General features: G+C 38.8%; 3 protein-coding genes and 1 pseudogene across 3 annotated transcripts; 3 read left to right on the top strand and 1 right to left on the bottom strand.

The window, feature by feature from the left end:
• Positions 1–301: 301 nt before the first annotated feature.
• LOC26529400 lies at positions 302–1176 on the bottom strand (annotated as a pseudogene).
• A 37-nt stretch (positions 1177–1213) lies between these two features.
• LOC6652308 lies at positions 1214–9858 on the top strand. Its single transcript, XM_015176573.2, has 3 exons — positions 1214–1218; positions 8062–8436; positions 8497–9858. The coding sequence occupies exons 1-3, from the start codon at positions 1214–1216 to the stop codon at positions 9791–9793; spliced, it is 1677 nt and encodes a 558-aa protein (XP_015032059.1). The 3' UTR covers positions 9794–9858.
• A 609-nt stretch (positions 9859–10467) lies between these two features.
• On the top strand, positions 10468–12726 carry LOC26530278. The gene is made up of 3 exons (XM_015176574.3): positions 10468–10857; positions 10913–11118; positions 11188–12726. The coding sequence occupies exons 1-3, from the start codon at positions 10517–10519 to the stop codon at positions 12579–12581; spliced, it is 1941 nt and encodes a 646-aa protein (XP_015032060.1). The 5' UTR covers positions 10468–10516; the 3' UTR covers positions 12582–12726.
• LOC6652309 lies at positions 12726–13828 on the top strand. The gene is made up of 2 exons (XM_002074882.3): positions 12726–12834; positions 13365–13828. The coding sequence occupies exons 1-2, from the start codon at positions 12726–12728 to the stop codon at positions 13661–13663; spliced, it is 408 nt and encodes a 135-aa protein (XP_002074918.1). The 3' UTR covers positions 13664–13828.
• Positions 13829–14358: the final 530 nt, after the last annotated feature.

Raw genomic sequence — 14358 nt, 5'->3', positions numbered from 1 at the left:
ACCCCCTTTTTGGGTAGCGTCCTGTATGTGCAATATGTACATATTTTACATATTCTTTTGAAATTGTTTTCTTTAATTTTAATAGAAGGATGGTTCTATTGAAAAATCACATGCTCATTTTTCTGAAATGTTGAAACAGCAAAGCAGAGTAATAGTCCTTCGTCTGTAATGGCTTTTTATAGGACTAATCAACCGAAAACATAATTCCTGTTATGTTTTAGAATTTTATTGAAAACCATAAAGCAATGTTTGGTCTTAATGAACCCATAAGCATAAGTAACAGTTCAATTAGAACATTTTCTCACTGTACTTCTACACTTTCGATAATCTCGAAGGCCTTGGCAATGTCAGCCTCAACCAAATGACGGTGGATGGCAATCCTGAGACACGGACGCACTTATTGGACACCTCGGCAAGGAGTTTTTGTTCCGTGTTGAATTTATTACTTGTTTGGGCCAAAAACAAATATTTTACGGGGGATAGTTCGTTGCCAGAAAGACGCAACTGAGTGAATTTGGAAACTTGCTTGTGCGACAGTTTGCAACAGGATTGCGTTCAAAGCGATCAAGGGCTGAAATCGCTGCCTGGGTAAGCACGGGAGGAAGTGAGGCCGGTCTGAGGCCCAGACCTGAGAGACGTAGGAGCACGAGTCCATTCAGAAACCATCAATGGTGGCCATTGAACCTTCCATGCCAGCGGATATCAAGTCGATTTCATCCCGACTAATATTAAAGTGTTCTGTTACACCACCACCTCATTTGCTCAGAGTGCCAAACAAGATGCTTCCGTCCTGGTCCAAGGGAACATCCATTTTGCCATAAAATCCACGTGGTCCATATGATCCCACACCAGCCTCATCTATAAGATCTTCATCTTCCAAGAATCCCAAATAGTTGTGCGATTCCAAGTTGAGCCAATCATGCCCAACGACTTTTATGTGCTTGCCGGCCACAGAGCCGCAATGGGTGCTCGCGATCTGTGTCGGGTGCCAACACTTCTGGCTCATATTTCTCAATAGTCCTTCTGTTCCTTGATGAATCGGCAACGTCCACCATCATGTTTGTGCAAAAGTAGCCATAGGACGGTGACAAGAAGAAAACTTTTCAAGACCAAAGCAAAAGTAGGTTTATTCCGAAAGATGCTTCCAATTTTGTTGATCAATTGTATAGCCACCATTTTGGGTCGGGTTAGTATTGCTCCAACTTTAATATAAATGAAGTAAGTAAGTCGTCTCGCCGACTTAGGTATACCATACACCAGTAAAGTAAACATTTCAACTTTATTAAACAAATGCATTTTCACATGCTTCTTACAAGCATATCTTAGTATCTCGCTCACTCAATCATACGAGCACCCTAGCGCCCCCACAAGCCAACGGCCAACTCCGGCGTTATGGAAAAACGTTTATATGCATACATATGTAACTCGACTGTTTTTTGTCCGATTTTGATCAAATTTGGTATTTTGCTAGATATTAGTATTAAATTTAAGTGTGCCAAATTTGATTGCATAAGGTAAAAAAATACGGGAGATAATCAAGTTTTTCAAATTACGGGGGCGGAAAAGGGCGTGGCAAAATCTTTATATAAACAAAATGTGTGCATTTACTAAGCGAATATACATACCAAATATGGTGTCTCTAGCTGGAATCGTTTTTGAGATAAACGTTTTTTTTAAATTGCGGGGGCGGAAAGAGGCGTGGCAAAAATTTGAAATAAACTTGATCACTCTACATACTACACGAGTCTACATACCAAATTTGATGGCTCTAGCTCTTACAGTCTCCGAGATCTAAGTGTTCATACGGACAGACGGACAGACGGACAGACGGACGGACGGACGGACGGACGGACAGACGGACATGGCTAGATCGACTCGGTTGTTGATCCTGATCAAGAATATATATACTTTATGGGGTCGGAAAAGCTTCCTTCTGCCTGTTACATACATTTTGGCGACTTTAATATACCATTTCCCCCTATGGGTGTATGGTATAAAAATATGAAGTATGCCTACACCTCAATTGTTTGTTTTTGTTGCTGTTCATTAAAATTAAAAAAGTAAATTTTGTGCCGACTCGACCCTCGAAAGATATGAATTAAAGATCATCAGTGAATGATCTCTACCTGTATATTATGTATATCATATCTGTGTCCAAGACGGTATCACTTTGTCCCGTGATTTTTGTAAAAAGGTCACATGGACTTGAGCATCAATGTATTGATGTGAAATGCATTCCTATGTAGCTTAGACAATTCTTATTCGATTTTTGTCGTATTTGACGGCCTATTCTTATTTACCAAAAGGTTGATGTACGATTTTATGTCGTAAAATGGAAGGGAATTTCGTCTCTAGCAGGATTTTCTGACCGTTTCTAATATATAGATCCTTTAAGTTTTACCATCCCTTTAAAATCTGCAAATTAGTCTAAAACCGAAGCGCCGGACTAACTTCTTTAACTTCGTTTTTTGTTAATTTTCTCTTCCCCTTAGCCGTCAACGAGAAAAAAGGTTTAGGCTAAAGCAATCCGTCCCATGTAACATGCTATATAATTTAGTTATCCGATTTTTATCGAATTTGGCACACTCATTAATAGCTATATCAAACCGACAGATGTTCATATTTATGACCATCGCTTCAAAAGTAACGAAGTTATTGATGAAAGTCACTGTTTTTAATCGATCGCTGCTATGGGAGCTATGTGACATTATTCACCCGATCTAAATGAAATTTGGCACAGTCATTAACAAATATACAAAACTAACAAGTATTTATTTTTATGACATTAGCCTAGAAAATAACATATTTATTGAGAAAACACTGTTCATGCCTTTACTTGTATGGGAGATACATATATGATATAGTGGTCCGATCCGGCTGAATCCAACCCATGCATGATATACAAGCCAACATACATTTCAAGTCAACTTAAAAATTGCTGAAGTATGAGTTTGCCCTGATCCACACGGGCGGACATGGCTATATTAACTCGTCTCGTCGTGCTGGTCAAAAATATATATAGAGAATATATATATGGTTGGAGATGCTTCCTTCTAAGCGTTGCACACTTCTGACCAAAATTTGCATGGGTATAAAAAGTCGCCAATAAGGCTCAAGTTCTCTTAGTTGTTGTTTTGTGAGTTTTTGGGATGGGAAAGAATATTAATAGATTACACAGGCCGACTTGATTTTTTATGACGTTAGCTTGAGAGGTGTTCTTAACTAATTCGGGTACGCTGCATCTGACCGCACACTCAGTTTTTGTTCATCACATCCAGATTTTGTGAAATTAGGGGATCTAGGGTTGGAAAATAGGCACCCAAAAGGGTACCATATAAAGTTAAAAATTGTTTTTTTACATTTTTAACGAATTGTAGAATTTCTTGTTTAAGAAAAATAGCTGTTGTTTGCCAACATTACTAATAAACAATTTGTTAGGTGCATAAAATTCCAAAAATTCTTTAAAATAACAAGTTGCAAATTCTTCGAATACCTATAGCATACTTTTTGGTTCGAATTTTGCTCATTTTGAAAACATATCCAAAGTGTATGATATTATGCATGATAAGAAAGAAACGCCTCTTTGATTTTGTGTAAATTGCATTTAAATCATACCTAATATATTAATGGGTTAAAATAATAACTTTTTTAGTATATTATTATGTTTATATTACGTAATAATATTTTATTAAAGGTCATTTTGAATGAGGTCATTGTGAATACTTTCAATGCATCGAAATCCTGACGTGGTAGACAAAAACTAAGTACAGGGCCATGATCAGCACTCCTCAATTACTATAGGAGACCTATTGAACTTAAAACACTTTTTCATGACCTCAAAAATGTCAGACTGTGTTATTTTTTCATCGAAATAAAATTGGATCAGAGTTTTCATGATATATAGAAGTAACTTTTAGTATACAGTTTTTCTTAGCTTTACCAAGGCAATAAAATCTGCTAAAAATTTCTATTCACAGAAATTCGTCGTAGAAGAGCTTAAGTAAATTTATCATAAATTGCGACATTCGAAATAGCGCATTCAAAATTCGATCGCGTTAGTTTTTTTCGCAGTGTAATCGTTGAAAGTGTTCCTCGGTGGAAAGTATGTGTGTCTTGATTTGTCCTAGAAGGAATAGTCACGCCTACTGAATTTTCGTTATAGTTTTTTTTTTACCAAGCACAATATAATTCCATGTAGTTTTTCGTGTTGTAAATTGTGAGGCAACTTTTTATCTGTAGCGGGTGATGGTGTTCGCCTTGACCTTGACCTCGACACGTTGTCACTGTTATTGATATTCTTGTTTGACATAATGGCGTATTCTTGTTGCTGTTGGTCCTGTTGACTGCATTACGTATACGTCCCGTGGCGTGACATGCAAATGTGAGAGCAATTAAAACGCTATAAATCTCTGGTCATAATTATGTGTACGGGCTAAAGTTGAAGTTATTCGCATTGTAATGGCCGAGTGGTCGAATGATTAGCATATTTTAATGAGGACTTCGTTACGGCTAGGGTTGGCTGATTGTTAAAAATAGCCCATGTCCGAAGCCCAAAGGTCATTTGGCATTGTCAAGATTAGTTAACCAAGTTTGCTGGCTTTACTTACTCCATTTTTGTTTTGTTTTGCTTTTTTGCCATGGCAAAAAATTGGGTCACCTCGGCCGACGCCGACATGATTTGCTAGTCTGCCCCGTCTTTGTTCTGGGCTTCTGCTTGTGTCTGTTTCCGTTTCTGATTGAGCAGACACGCACACACACCAGGCCGAAATTCCCCCAGCCAATTCCGCTAAACCCACCCACTCGGCACAGCCAGGAGTAGTCCCATCCGATTGTCAGTGGATTTTGGCAGTCATATCATGCAACACCATACTTTTCTATCTTCTACCGCCTGCCTCACCCTCCCCCCTCATCCACAATGAGTTCTTTTTAGCATTTTACAATTATTTGTCTGGCCTCTTTCCTTGCCCTTTCATTTACCTTTTCATGTTCTCAGTTATGCATATTTCCTGGCACCTGCAAATTCTTTTTTAAAAACAACTAAACGTAACTGCTAAAGTCCACCATTTACATAATAAAACATGTAAAACCTAGAATATAAAACGCAAGTTGCAGGCCAAAAAGCAACAGTTGGCTATTGTGGTCATGCCACATGAATCATGCCATAAATTTTACCAACGAAGGAAAGCAATTTGCATGCAGAGAAGTGCACCAATTAAATGCAAGCTGAAAAGTTTGTACAATTAAAAAGAAAAGGATAAAATGAATTATCATTACCAAAACCCACCTAAAGAATCGTTTATCAACAGTGAGTGAACTAAGCAATTTGTTACTTTTTCGTAGCATACTTTAGGGCACTACAACCTAACCTAGAAATTAAGAATTTAACTGAATAACTTGAAAATAAATCTATCTTTATAATTCTAATGGCAACGGTGTATTTTTCACGAGCTTACAAAGTCACATGTTTGACGAATTGTTTGTTCTGTCAAAATTCGCTGAAATTATTACACAACTTTGCCCTTTTGCTGCAGTTAACACCAGGACTCTAAATCTTTGTCGACGAAATGGAAAATAGAGGTCAATAAATGTCAAATATATTGATAGAAACATATTTTGAATCAAACCATCAATGTTGTAGTTACGGGTTGTCTTTGTGATGTTCTATTTAAGAAAAAAATCTACTCAAAGTGTTGGCAGAGAGTGGAGTAAACAAGTCATTTTGACCAACCTGCCCTTTAAAGTCCGTTATTAACACTTTTTGTACAATTTTACCCATTTTATATTTAGTAGTTTCAGTACTACTGCAAGTTTGGGCTAATAAAAATCCAAATGGAAATGTAATGTAATTAATTAGTTGAATTACTGTTCAAAGTAAATTTTCAACCCAAAGGCAAAATTTGATAGTTTTAAAGATATATATAACGGGATATAACCGTGCAAAAATAAACAAATTAAAATTCTAGCATTTTTACTGTAGTTTATGCTAAACAAAAAACGAAATCTGACCCAATATGCAAAGTGGAATGCGTGGTTTACTTCTTAAACATTAAAATACATTTAATATTTGTATCTGAATATCGGTATTTGAAAATATCAAATCGGTAAAGACGATATTAAACGCAAAAGAGGAGTTACGCGAAATATTATTTACCATCCGATTAAAATTTATCCTTAACCAGAGGGCCGGGGCTAACTTTGACCGCGTCAAAGTTTGTATACCCTTGCAAGTTTTTTGTGTAAAAGGTCTAATATTTGCGAAAAAACGGCTTAGAAAATAACGAAGATATTGATCAAAGTCACTGTTCACCACCGATTGTTTCTATGGAAGCTATATGATATAGTCGCCCGATCTTAATCAAATTTGGCACAGTCATTAATAGTTATGGTAAACTGAGAAATATAAATGTTTATGACAATTGCTTCAAAAGTAACGAAGTTATTGACAAAAGTCACTGTTTTCAACCGATCGTTCCTATGGGAGCTATATGATATAGTAACCCGATCTTTATCAAATTCAAAACAGTCATTAACAGATATATTAAACTAACAAATGTTTAATTTGAAAGCAATTGCGTCAAAAGTAACGAAGTTATTGACAAAAGTCACTGTTTTCGAAAGATCGTTCCTATGGGAGCTATATGATATAGTCACCCGATCTTGATCAAATTTGGCATAGTCGTTTATATGTGTAATTAACTCAACAATATTAAATTTCATGATCATAGCTCAGAAAATAACGAAGTTATTAAGAAAAGTCACTGTTCGTGACTTTGCCATTTGTATGGGAGCTATATGATATAGTGATCCGATCCGGCTGAATCCGAGATATACAACGCCTGCAGTATATACAAGCCTACATGCAAAATTTCAACTCTGTAGCTCTTACGGTCTAGGAGGAGTTTGCGTTGATCCAGACGGACGGACAGACGGACGGACGGACATGGCGATTTGAACTCGTCTCGTAGTGCTGATCAAGAATATATATAATTTATATGGTCGGAAATGCTTCCTTCTATGCGTTGCACACTTTTGACCAAAATTAACATACCCTTTTTGCAAGGGTATAAAAACTTTACAAGGACCATATTTACAGTATGTGATATGTTTACCATATATGTATAGGGCTGGAATTGACAGTGTGTACCAAGTAAGTCACTGCTGAGTTTTGGAATTCTATGATCTGTTGGCCCACGAACCGAACCCTCTAAATACTTATTATTTCCTGCATAAAAGATGCAATTATTAATATTTTTATAGTAAATGGAGGATATCGAAACGAACAATAATATAAAGTTGGTCTTGTAAATTTGTTGTTTCACTTAATGTAGGGTATACCGAAGTCATCATAACGACTTTTTTTATAACTCTGACTGAATGCAGTCCAGATTATAATAGAGATTTGCCTACCTTTTTTGGTAGCGAAATTATTGTTTGGATAGAAAACATATGAGTATATTAGAAGACTTCCAATGTCAAATGTTAAATAACGTCAAAAAAATTAATATTTAACTTTGAAGATCAATTAAATGAAGTTGGTCCTGGTAATGGCGATATCTTTACTGTGAACGATGCAGACCTTAAAACGTTTTCCAAAATGGTTTTGCTTTTCCTTCTCGAGAGAATTTTGATTACCTATTGATTGACATCGATTTGATTTCGACTGGCGCTCTATGAAAACGTTGCCTGAGCCAGACAATTTTCTAATTTGCAGCAATTTTGCTTAGTTTGTTTACTTGAGCCAGGATGTGTGTATGAGTTTGGGTGTGTGTATCCAACTCCTTGGCAACATGATGTTGTCTGTATGTGTTGGCACGCCATGGGGCTATGGTCTATGGTCTATGGACTGACTGAAGTCGAATAATTTATAAGGCGCCTACTTGTGGTACGTGCCTCCTCCAACCCTATTTAACCTAGGCATATGGAGGGATTCCTGTTTTTTGCTTGGTTAATTTATTTATTTGGTTGTGGTGCCAACGGTGGTAGACGGTTGTTCAGTTTTAGTTGAGGGACTTGGCGTTACAGTCAGTCGTCTGTCATTATTGGACTCTCTTTTATTTTCAGAGCCGAAGGTGATGGCTACAGTTGGAATCGCTCTTTCTCGGAACCAGATCTATCTGCCAATCCAAAGCTAAGTCGTTTCACAATCAAACATCCGCACGAATATATAGCTGTTGATGATCTAAAGTTCTATCGTCGTCGTAACCAGCCTGTCCAGTTGCATACCCGTAGTAATATCTGCCTGTACAATCGGGATGAGCCGTTGACATCCTTTGGCTCTCTAAAGTCAGAGTATCGCAGGCATTTCAGCTGCGCCACCCCATCGAGACCCAGGTCATTGTTAAGGCGAGCCACATCGCTGCGTTTGGAGGGTTTGATGCAGCTTCTGTCGGAACATCAGGATAAATATCACTGGTTCACTGCAGAGGATTTACAATTGCAAGTTGAAGCGAAGTGTTAAAAGCTGTGAGAGTTTTAATTTTTTTCTATGTTTTGCAGCTCCCGCACTTTTCCCGTACGCAATCCGGAGAATCTGCAGTTGCCACCCAACAACAATATGAAAAACTCCTCGTATCTAGCATATCCCATGATGGATTCCAAGATATTGCCACGCGAAATGTTTCACGAGGAGGAGCAGCACAAATCCCATCTACAGATGAGAGATCGGGCGGCAGCTCGTGAGCAACAAGAGCCAGCACCATCGGAGTACAAACGCCAATATGTCCAGCAATTTCCCATCGAGAAGGCCCATTCTATACCACAGATGACAAGCATCAAAATCCAGGGGGAAGCTGATTTTGTGGCTGTGCCCGAATATCAGGATAGCTTCAAAATGTATGCCAACTATTCAAAGAGTGCTCCCATCAAGAAGGATGACAATTTGCGCATCTCTGGCGAACAGCACGAACGGAATGTGCCCGAATATCGTGACAAGTTCATTGACCCACCCAAGGATATGGCGAAAGAGAAATCACTCAAGACAGACGATCATTTACGGCCACGTGGCGAGTTTAGCAAAGAAATTCCCGAATACTATGAGAGCTTCCGTGATCCCAAAATAACTGAGATGCCTGATAAGGGCAAGCCCCGTGAACCCTTTCTTCGTCTCCGGGGCAAAATTGAATTCAATCCAGAGTATCGTAACAATTATATCGACTTTCCAAGATCCCGTCCAATTGTAAATAAGCCGGCGTCTACCTTTCGATTACCTAACTCCAACACCAACTCCAACTCTCACTCCCATTCCCAATCAATCTCCAACTCCGATTCTTTGCACAGTCCACGTCAAGTGGATCAGGAACTTAGTAATTGTCCAATCGTCCCAGCTTCGGAGGTCACTGCCACGCCGGAATACCGAAGAGCCCAATATAATTATCAAATCCGAGAGAGACCAACAAAGGAAAGTAGCGATGGAATCCGCAGGAGCTCGGACACAACGCCTCCCCATCCGCAAATGCATCAACAGCAGCACCCACAGGCCACCTATAAACGAAGACCTTCACGACATGCGGCGCACCACGCCCCACCTCCGCCTGTTGCCCGTGTTTTTGAGGATCCATCGGTGGCGGTGGGTGCCAAAAAACCCGCCAGATACGGCAGACGTGCTTCCCTATTGCAAAATGTTAATTGCCGCGAAAACTCGTCCATAATCGAAGGCAACCCCAAATATGCCGTTGGCGGTAGACGAGGACCCAAAAACAACTCGACAAATCAGCAGGAAACTGGTTCATTTGTGGTCCTCGATGATGCTCCATGTAAGCCTTCCAATTGGATGAAGAAAACCTGGTATGATTAGTAGATCTAAGATTGAATCAAGTTCATTATTGATTTTAAGAACTTTAGAAAATAAATCAAATTCATTTGTCCAAATTTAAAACGGCTCTACGTACTATTCGAAGAAGATATGAAACATTTATTTGGGTGTTGTTGTCGTGTAACTCGGGAATATTAATATTATCATAAAAATACAGCGCGAACACCTAGCCTAGTTTTCTACGAAAACTATGAGTCTTGACCGATTAAGTACAGAGCTACTACTTGTCACCCCCCTTAAGTATGCAATGCACCCGATGGAAGCCTGATGCATTGCAATTTAAAATCGGATGCTCCTTCGATTAATCAATACCAAATTTTCTTTTTTTTAAACCTATTTTCCATCTTAAATAATATCGAATCTCCAAGATATTTTGAATTTATTGCTTAATCTTCTCGGAGTTTATTATAAGTCCATTCAAATAGTGAGAAGATACCACCACGGGAAATACCAAAAGGCAAAGAGGTAAAAATAGGTATACCATCAAAACATAAACAAAAACGATTCTCACCACGAACACGTTGGAAACGATTCTAATCTTATCTGTGACCCTAGGCCAACTCATTGGCCAAATGATAAGCAATATGAGAGAATGGGTGAGGTATTCACGGTCTGCTTACTCATAACTAGTTAATAGTATACTTTGGGATTTCGCAAGCTTCAGATGTAGAGTAGAAACGGGGAAAGTCCTACAATATTGGCATCATGGATGCAGCCACTCCCCCATCCCACATATTGGGCTATACAATTCGTAGCCGAACACGAATCTACGTCTCGTATATAACGCCCATCTGTCTAGCCCTATTGGTGTATCTAATGCAAATGGCATCGGATTTGGCATTAGGCTGTCAATATATAATGCAGAAAGAACCTGGTTTTGGAGCTGGCACTTTGGTTTTAGTGTTCATACCACCGATTCTCACATTTATCTTGGTCGTCAGTTCCAAGGAGCAAAGAGAAGGCGCCACCTCGGGACGAAATAAATGCTTTGGCCTGTGTGTAGGCTTGCTCAAACTTTTGTTTTTCCCATTCTTTGTGGTATACAGGTAAGTGGCTAGATAACGCAAAAGGTATACTCTTTCATTTGGATATTGTGAGTAGGTTCACCAAGCGATTATTTTGGTCCGTCGAGGGACTCTACCACGATGACGATGATGTGGAACGCATGAAGTGTCTGGCCAAGGCGATGCAGACATCCAATATAGAGCTATATCTGTTGATTCAGGCTTATGCCCAAGCGGCACCACAGATTGTATTGCAGCTGTATTACATGCTGGCCCAGGATATGTTCCGCAACTATGAAACGTGTAAGTGAAGTGAAATGGAAACTAAAGTTTGAACTTTTTTAACTAAATGTAGTTGCTTTACAATTGTAGCCACTGTGCAGGCCCTGTCACTGGTCTTCTCAGCCATCGATCTGGCTGCCATAACAACCAGCTACCACCGCATTGAAAGCCAGCGTCGAGTAGGTCGACATTATCCCTGGGCTACAACGAAACAGATCGAATCCCATCAAAGTCGTTTGGAGCAGAATGAACGACTGTGCAGCGAAGCGGCTTGTAAGAAACGAGAATCGGAGCGCACTATAGCCAGTTTTCCTGAATCCGACAAGATCATGGCCAATTTTCATGCTCGGCAGCGGCTCGAGTCCTCGCCGAAGGTAGCCACCCATGAGCTCCACATTAGAGGCGAAGACGAGGTGGATAACGATGCCTTGGAGACAATGGAAACCAAGGCGCTGCTCCACAGTGGACCAACATTGGGAGCGGGCAATGCCACCGATGATGATAAAATCGAAGAGACTAGGCCTAAACTGCGAATTCAAAGGCCTTACCAAGATTTGAAACACTTGGATAGCATTGAAATTATTGACTCAGTGCCCTTGGATCCTATCGAAGTGTTGGATTCAGTGCCCGAAACACCAGCCCCACCGCCACCACCACCAGCCACGGCTCCACCTTCTGTACCAGTGCTTAGAGCCAGGGAGACGGATATGCGACGCCTGACGCGACCGTTTTCTCAACTAGAGACATTTAAGGACATGCTGCTGGTCAATGCCCAATTGTATATAAAGGAAAATGTGCCACGCCCACCAAAACTACTCATTAATCGCCTTCACGACGAGGAGGAAAAGACAGAGAACAGTCCACTGCTAAAACCAACAACCCCTCTGGCCAAGGGTACACCACTCACTCCTAAGGATGTGGTGGACTTCTTTTTCCCAAAACCTACGAAAATTGTCAATGGCATCCAGCAAGAGGACTTTGCTGCTCGCACAGTGGCTTTCTTTGGTTGGTTGGCCTTCATAACGATGCGAATGCTCTCTCTGGCCACGTTCTGCATCTTTTATCCGCGGGCATTTTTCATTGTCATGGGAATACACTACGCCCTGATGTTGGCTGCTCTGGCTCTGGAAACACGCTGCCGTGGCAGCTTTAGTCGCACTCTATTCTATCTGGTACTGGGCTATATCTACATATTTGTTTTAATAGAGTTTCGCGTCAGCTTCAAGAGTCTAAGACTATGGTATGGCTGTTATCTGGTATTGACGCTGGCAGAGAATATCACCATGTCAGCGATTTGGTATGCCAACGAGGAATTCGAGTCCTGGTGGTTCGGATTCATATGGGAATGGATTATCTATAGTGGCATTTTATTTTTGGCCACCTTATTGGTATACTATTGTATATTGAGGCCTAAGGATGTTTCCATCATTGTGGAGGACGAAAACAACGACAACGATAACGACAACGCCGTGGAACAAACCTAAAACTATAGTTATCGTTGCCAAGTTACTACGAATGTTAGGTCTCCCTAGCAGGCCTTACCATTGACATTGACATTAATACTTACATAAAGCTGTCACAATCATTAGAATTAGTTTTAAAAATAAATTATTTCGCTTAGTTTTAAAATGGAGAAGTTTACACATAATCAAAAATTGGATACAAATGCTCCCTGTACGAGGGAACTGACCGAAACGCAGTTGAGTTTTGCCCCACCAAAGATCAAGAAAGTTATGCGTAAGTAAATTGTAGTTTGCTTTTTTTTCTAAGGGCTTATATATTTTTGTTGCTACGATTTCTGAAATACTTGAGAGGATGGATCATATTTTTCACAGCAATTTAGAGTTGTATGAACAGTTTAAAAAGGAATTTAATTGATTTTGTTATAATTAAAGAAATTCAAATTTTAATGTCAGCGGAAAATCAAGTTTTGACTGAGTTAAAAAGCTCAAAATTTGCATTTCGTTATGGTTCAGAACGATCAATCCATGCAAAAAGTTGCTTACAATAAATCCAACTCAATGTCATAACATTGCATTTCTGTGGTTTCCACCAAATTCTTTCGCGCCTATTGGGGTTAGGTAATGTTTATAGATTCTCTATTCTTCAATTATCATTACTGGATAACTATAAACGGTATCGCATTACCCATTTCAAGAACAGGGTTTTGTATCTTTGCGAATACCTATGATTTTAAAATATTTAAGAAACAAAGTTTAAGAAGATTAAAAGAGATAGGTACTAACCATTTGTACTTTTCTTTTTAGCCACTCGTGCTAATCGTATGGAGCAGTTTCTATGGCAGGAAATGTTCGAAGAGTACAAACGTCAAAATGCACAACCCGTCGATTTGGGCAAGAATCAAACAGAGTATTATGACCAATATTGTAAGGATTTGCCGGTGGAGGATAAAGACCGAAAGGAGGTTGTGGATAATAAATATCCTTTATATTGCACCACAGCCATAACTTTGTGGAATCACGATGGTGATGCCACTAAGACCTTTAGAAAATCATATTCCATTACAAGGCCCATTCAGGAGTGCTCTGAGAAGTTCGCCCCATAAAATGTACGAAATGCCAAATGATTCCAAAGTCTGAGAATTTATTTATGTTCATTTTCAATTAGTGATTGTGACGAAGAATTAGAGTTGTTTAAGACGAAGATCTGTTTAAATTAGTTTCCTTATGTTCGACACAAATAATAAATTGCAACTTATTCATGTTTTGTATTTTTTTTTTTTTGTATTATTTTCAGGTAATTTTACAAGTCAAACGAAATACTTTTAATGATAAACATTTCGATCCTTAATCGACTATATTTATTCTTTGGTTCACGAAAAATATCTTTTATGATGCATATATTGCTTAACTCTAATTGATTTGCTAGAAAGTTTGAACAAATATTCTGAAGCATAATTCATCAATTCTTGGTCTATTGAAGTTACACTTTTTCATGTAGCAAATTATACTATAATCAATAATTTAATGACCTTTATCAAGCGATTATCATAGAATTTTAAGTTCTTAGTTTATTATTATAGTTGACGACTGTGCAATGATTCAATTGTAATACACATTTAATTTTTTTTTGTGTGCCATTTATTTGAATCGTAAAAATTAAAGACGTTCAATTCTCGCTGAATTTTCGCGCCAAAAAAGAATTACAAGTATTGAAAAAAGTGTTGTTAATAGGATTGCAAATACGGGGAAGTGTTGAAAAACAAAAAAATTAATGTGCTGGCAAATACTGGGAACAGTG

This window comes from Drosophila willistoni, assembly GCF_018902025.1.
Source record: "Drosophila willistoni isolate 14030-0811.24 chromosome 2L unlocalized genomic scaffold, UCI_dwil_1.1 Seg168, whole genome shotgun sequence".
Lineage (NCBI taxonomy): Eukaryota > Metazoa > Arthropoda > Insecta > Diptera > Drosophilidae > Drosophila > Drosophila willistoni.
The sequence above is the reverse complement of the archived record's forward strand: the minus strand, read 5'-3'. Positions and strand labels throughout refer to the sequence as shown.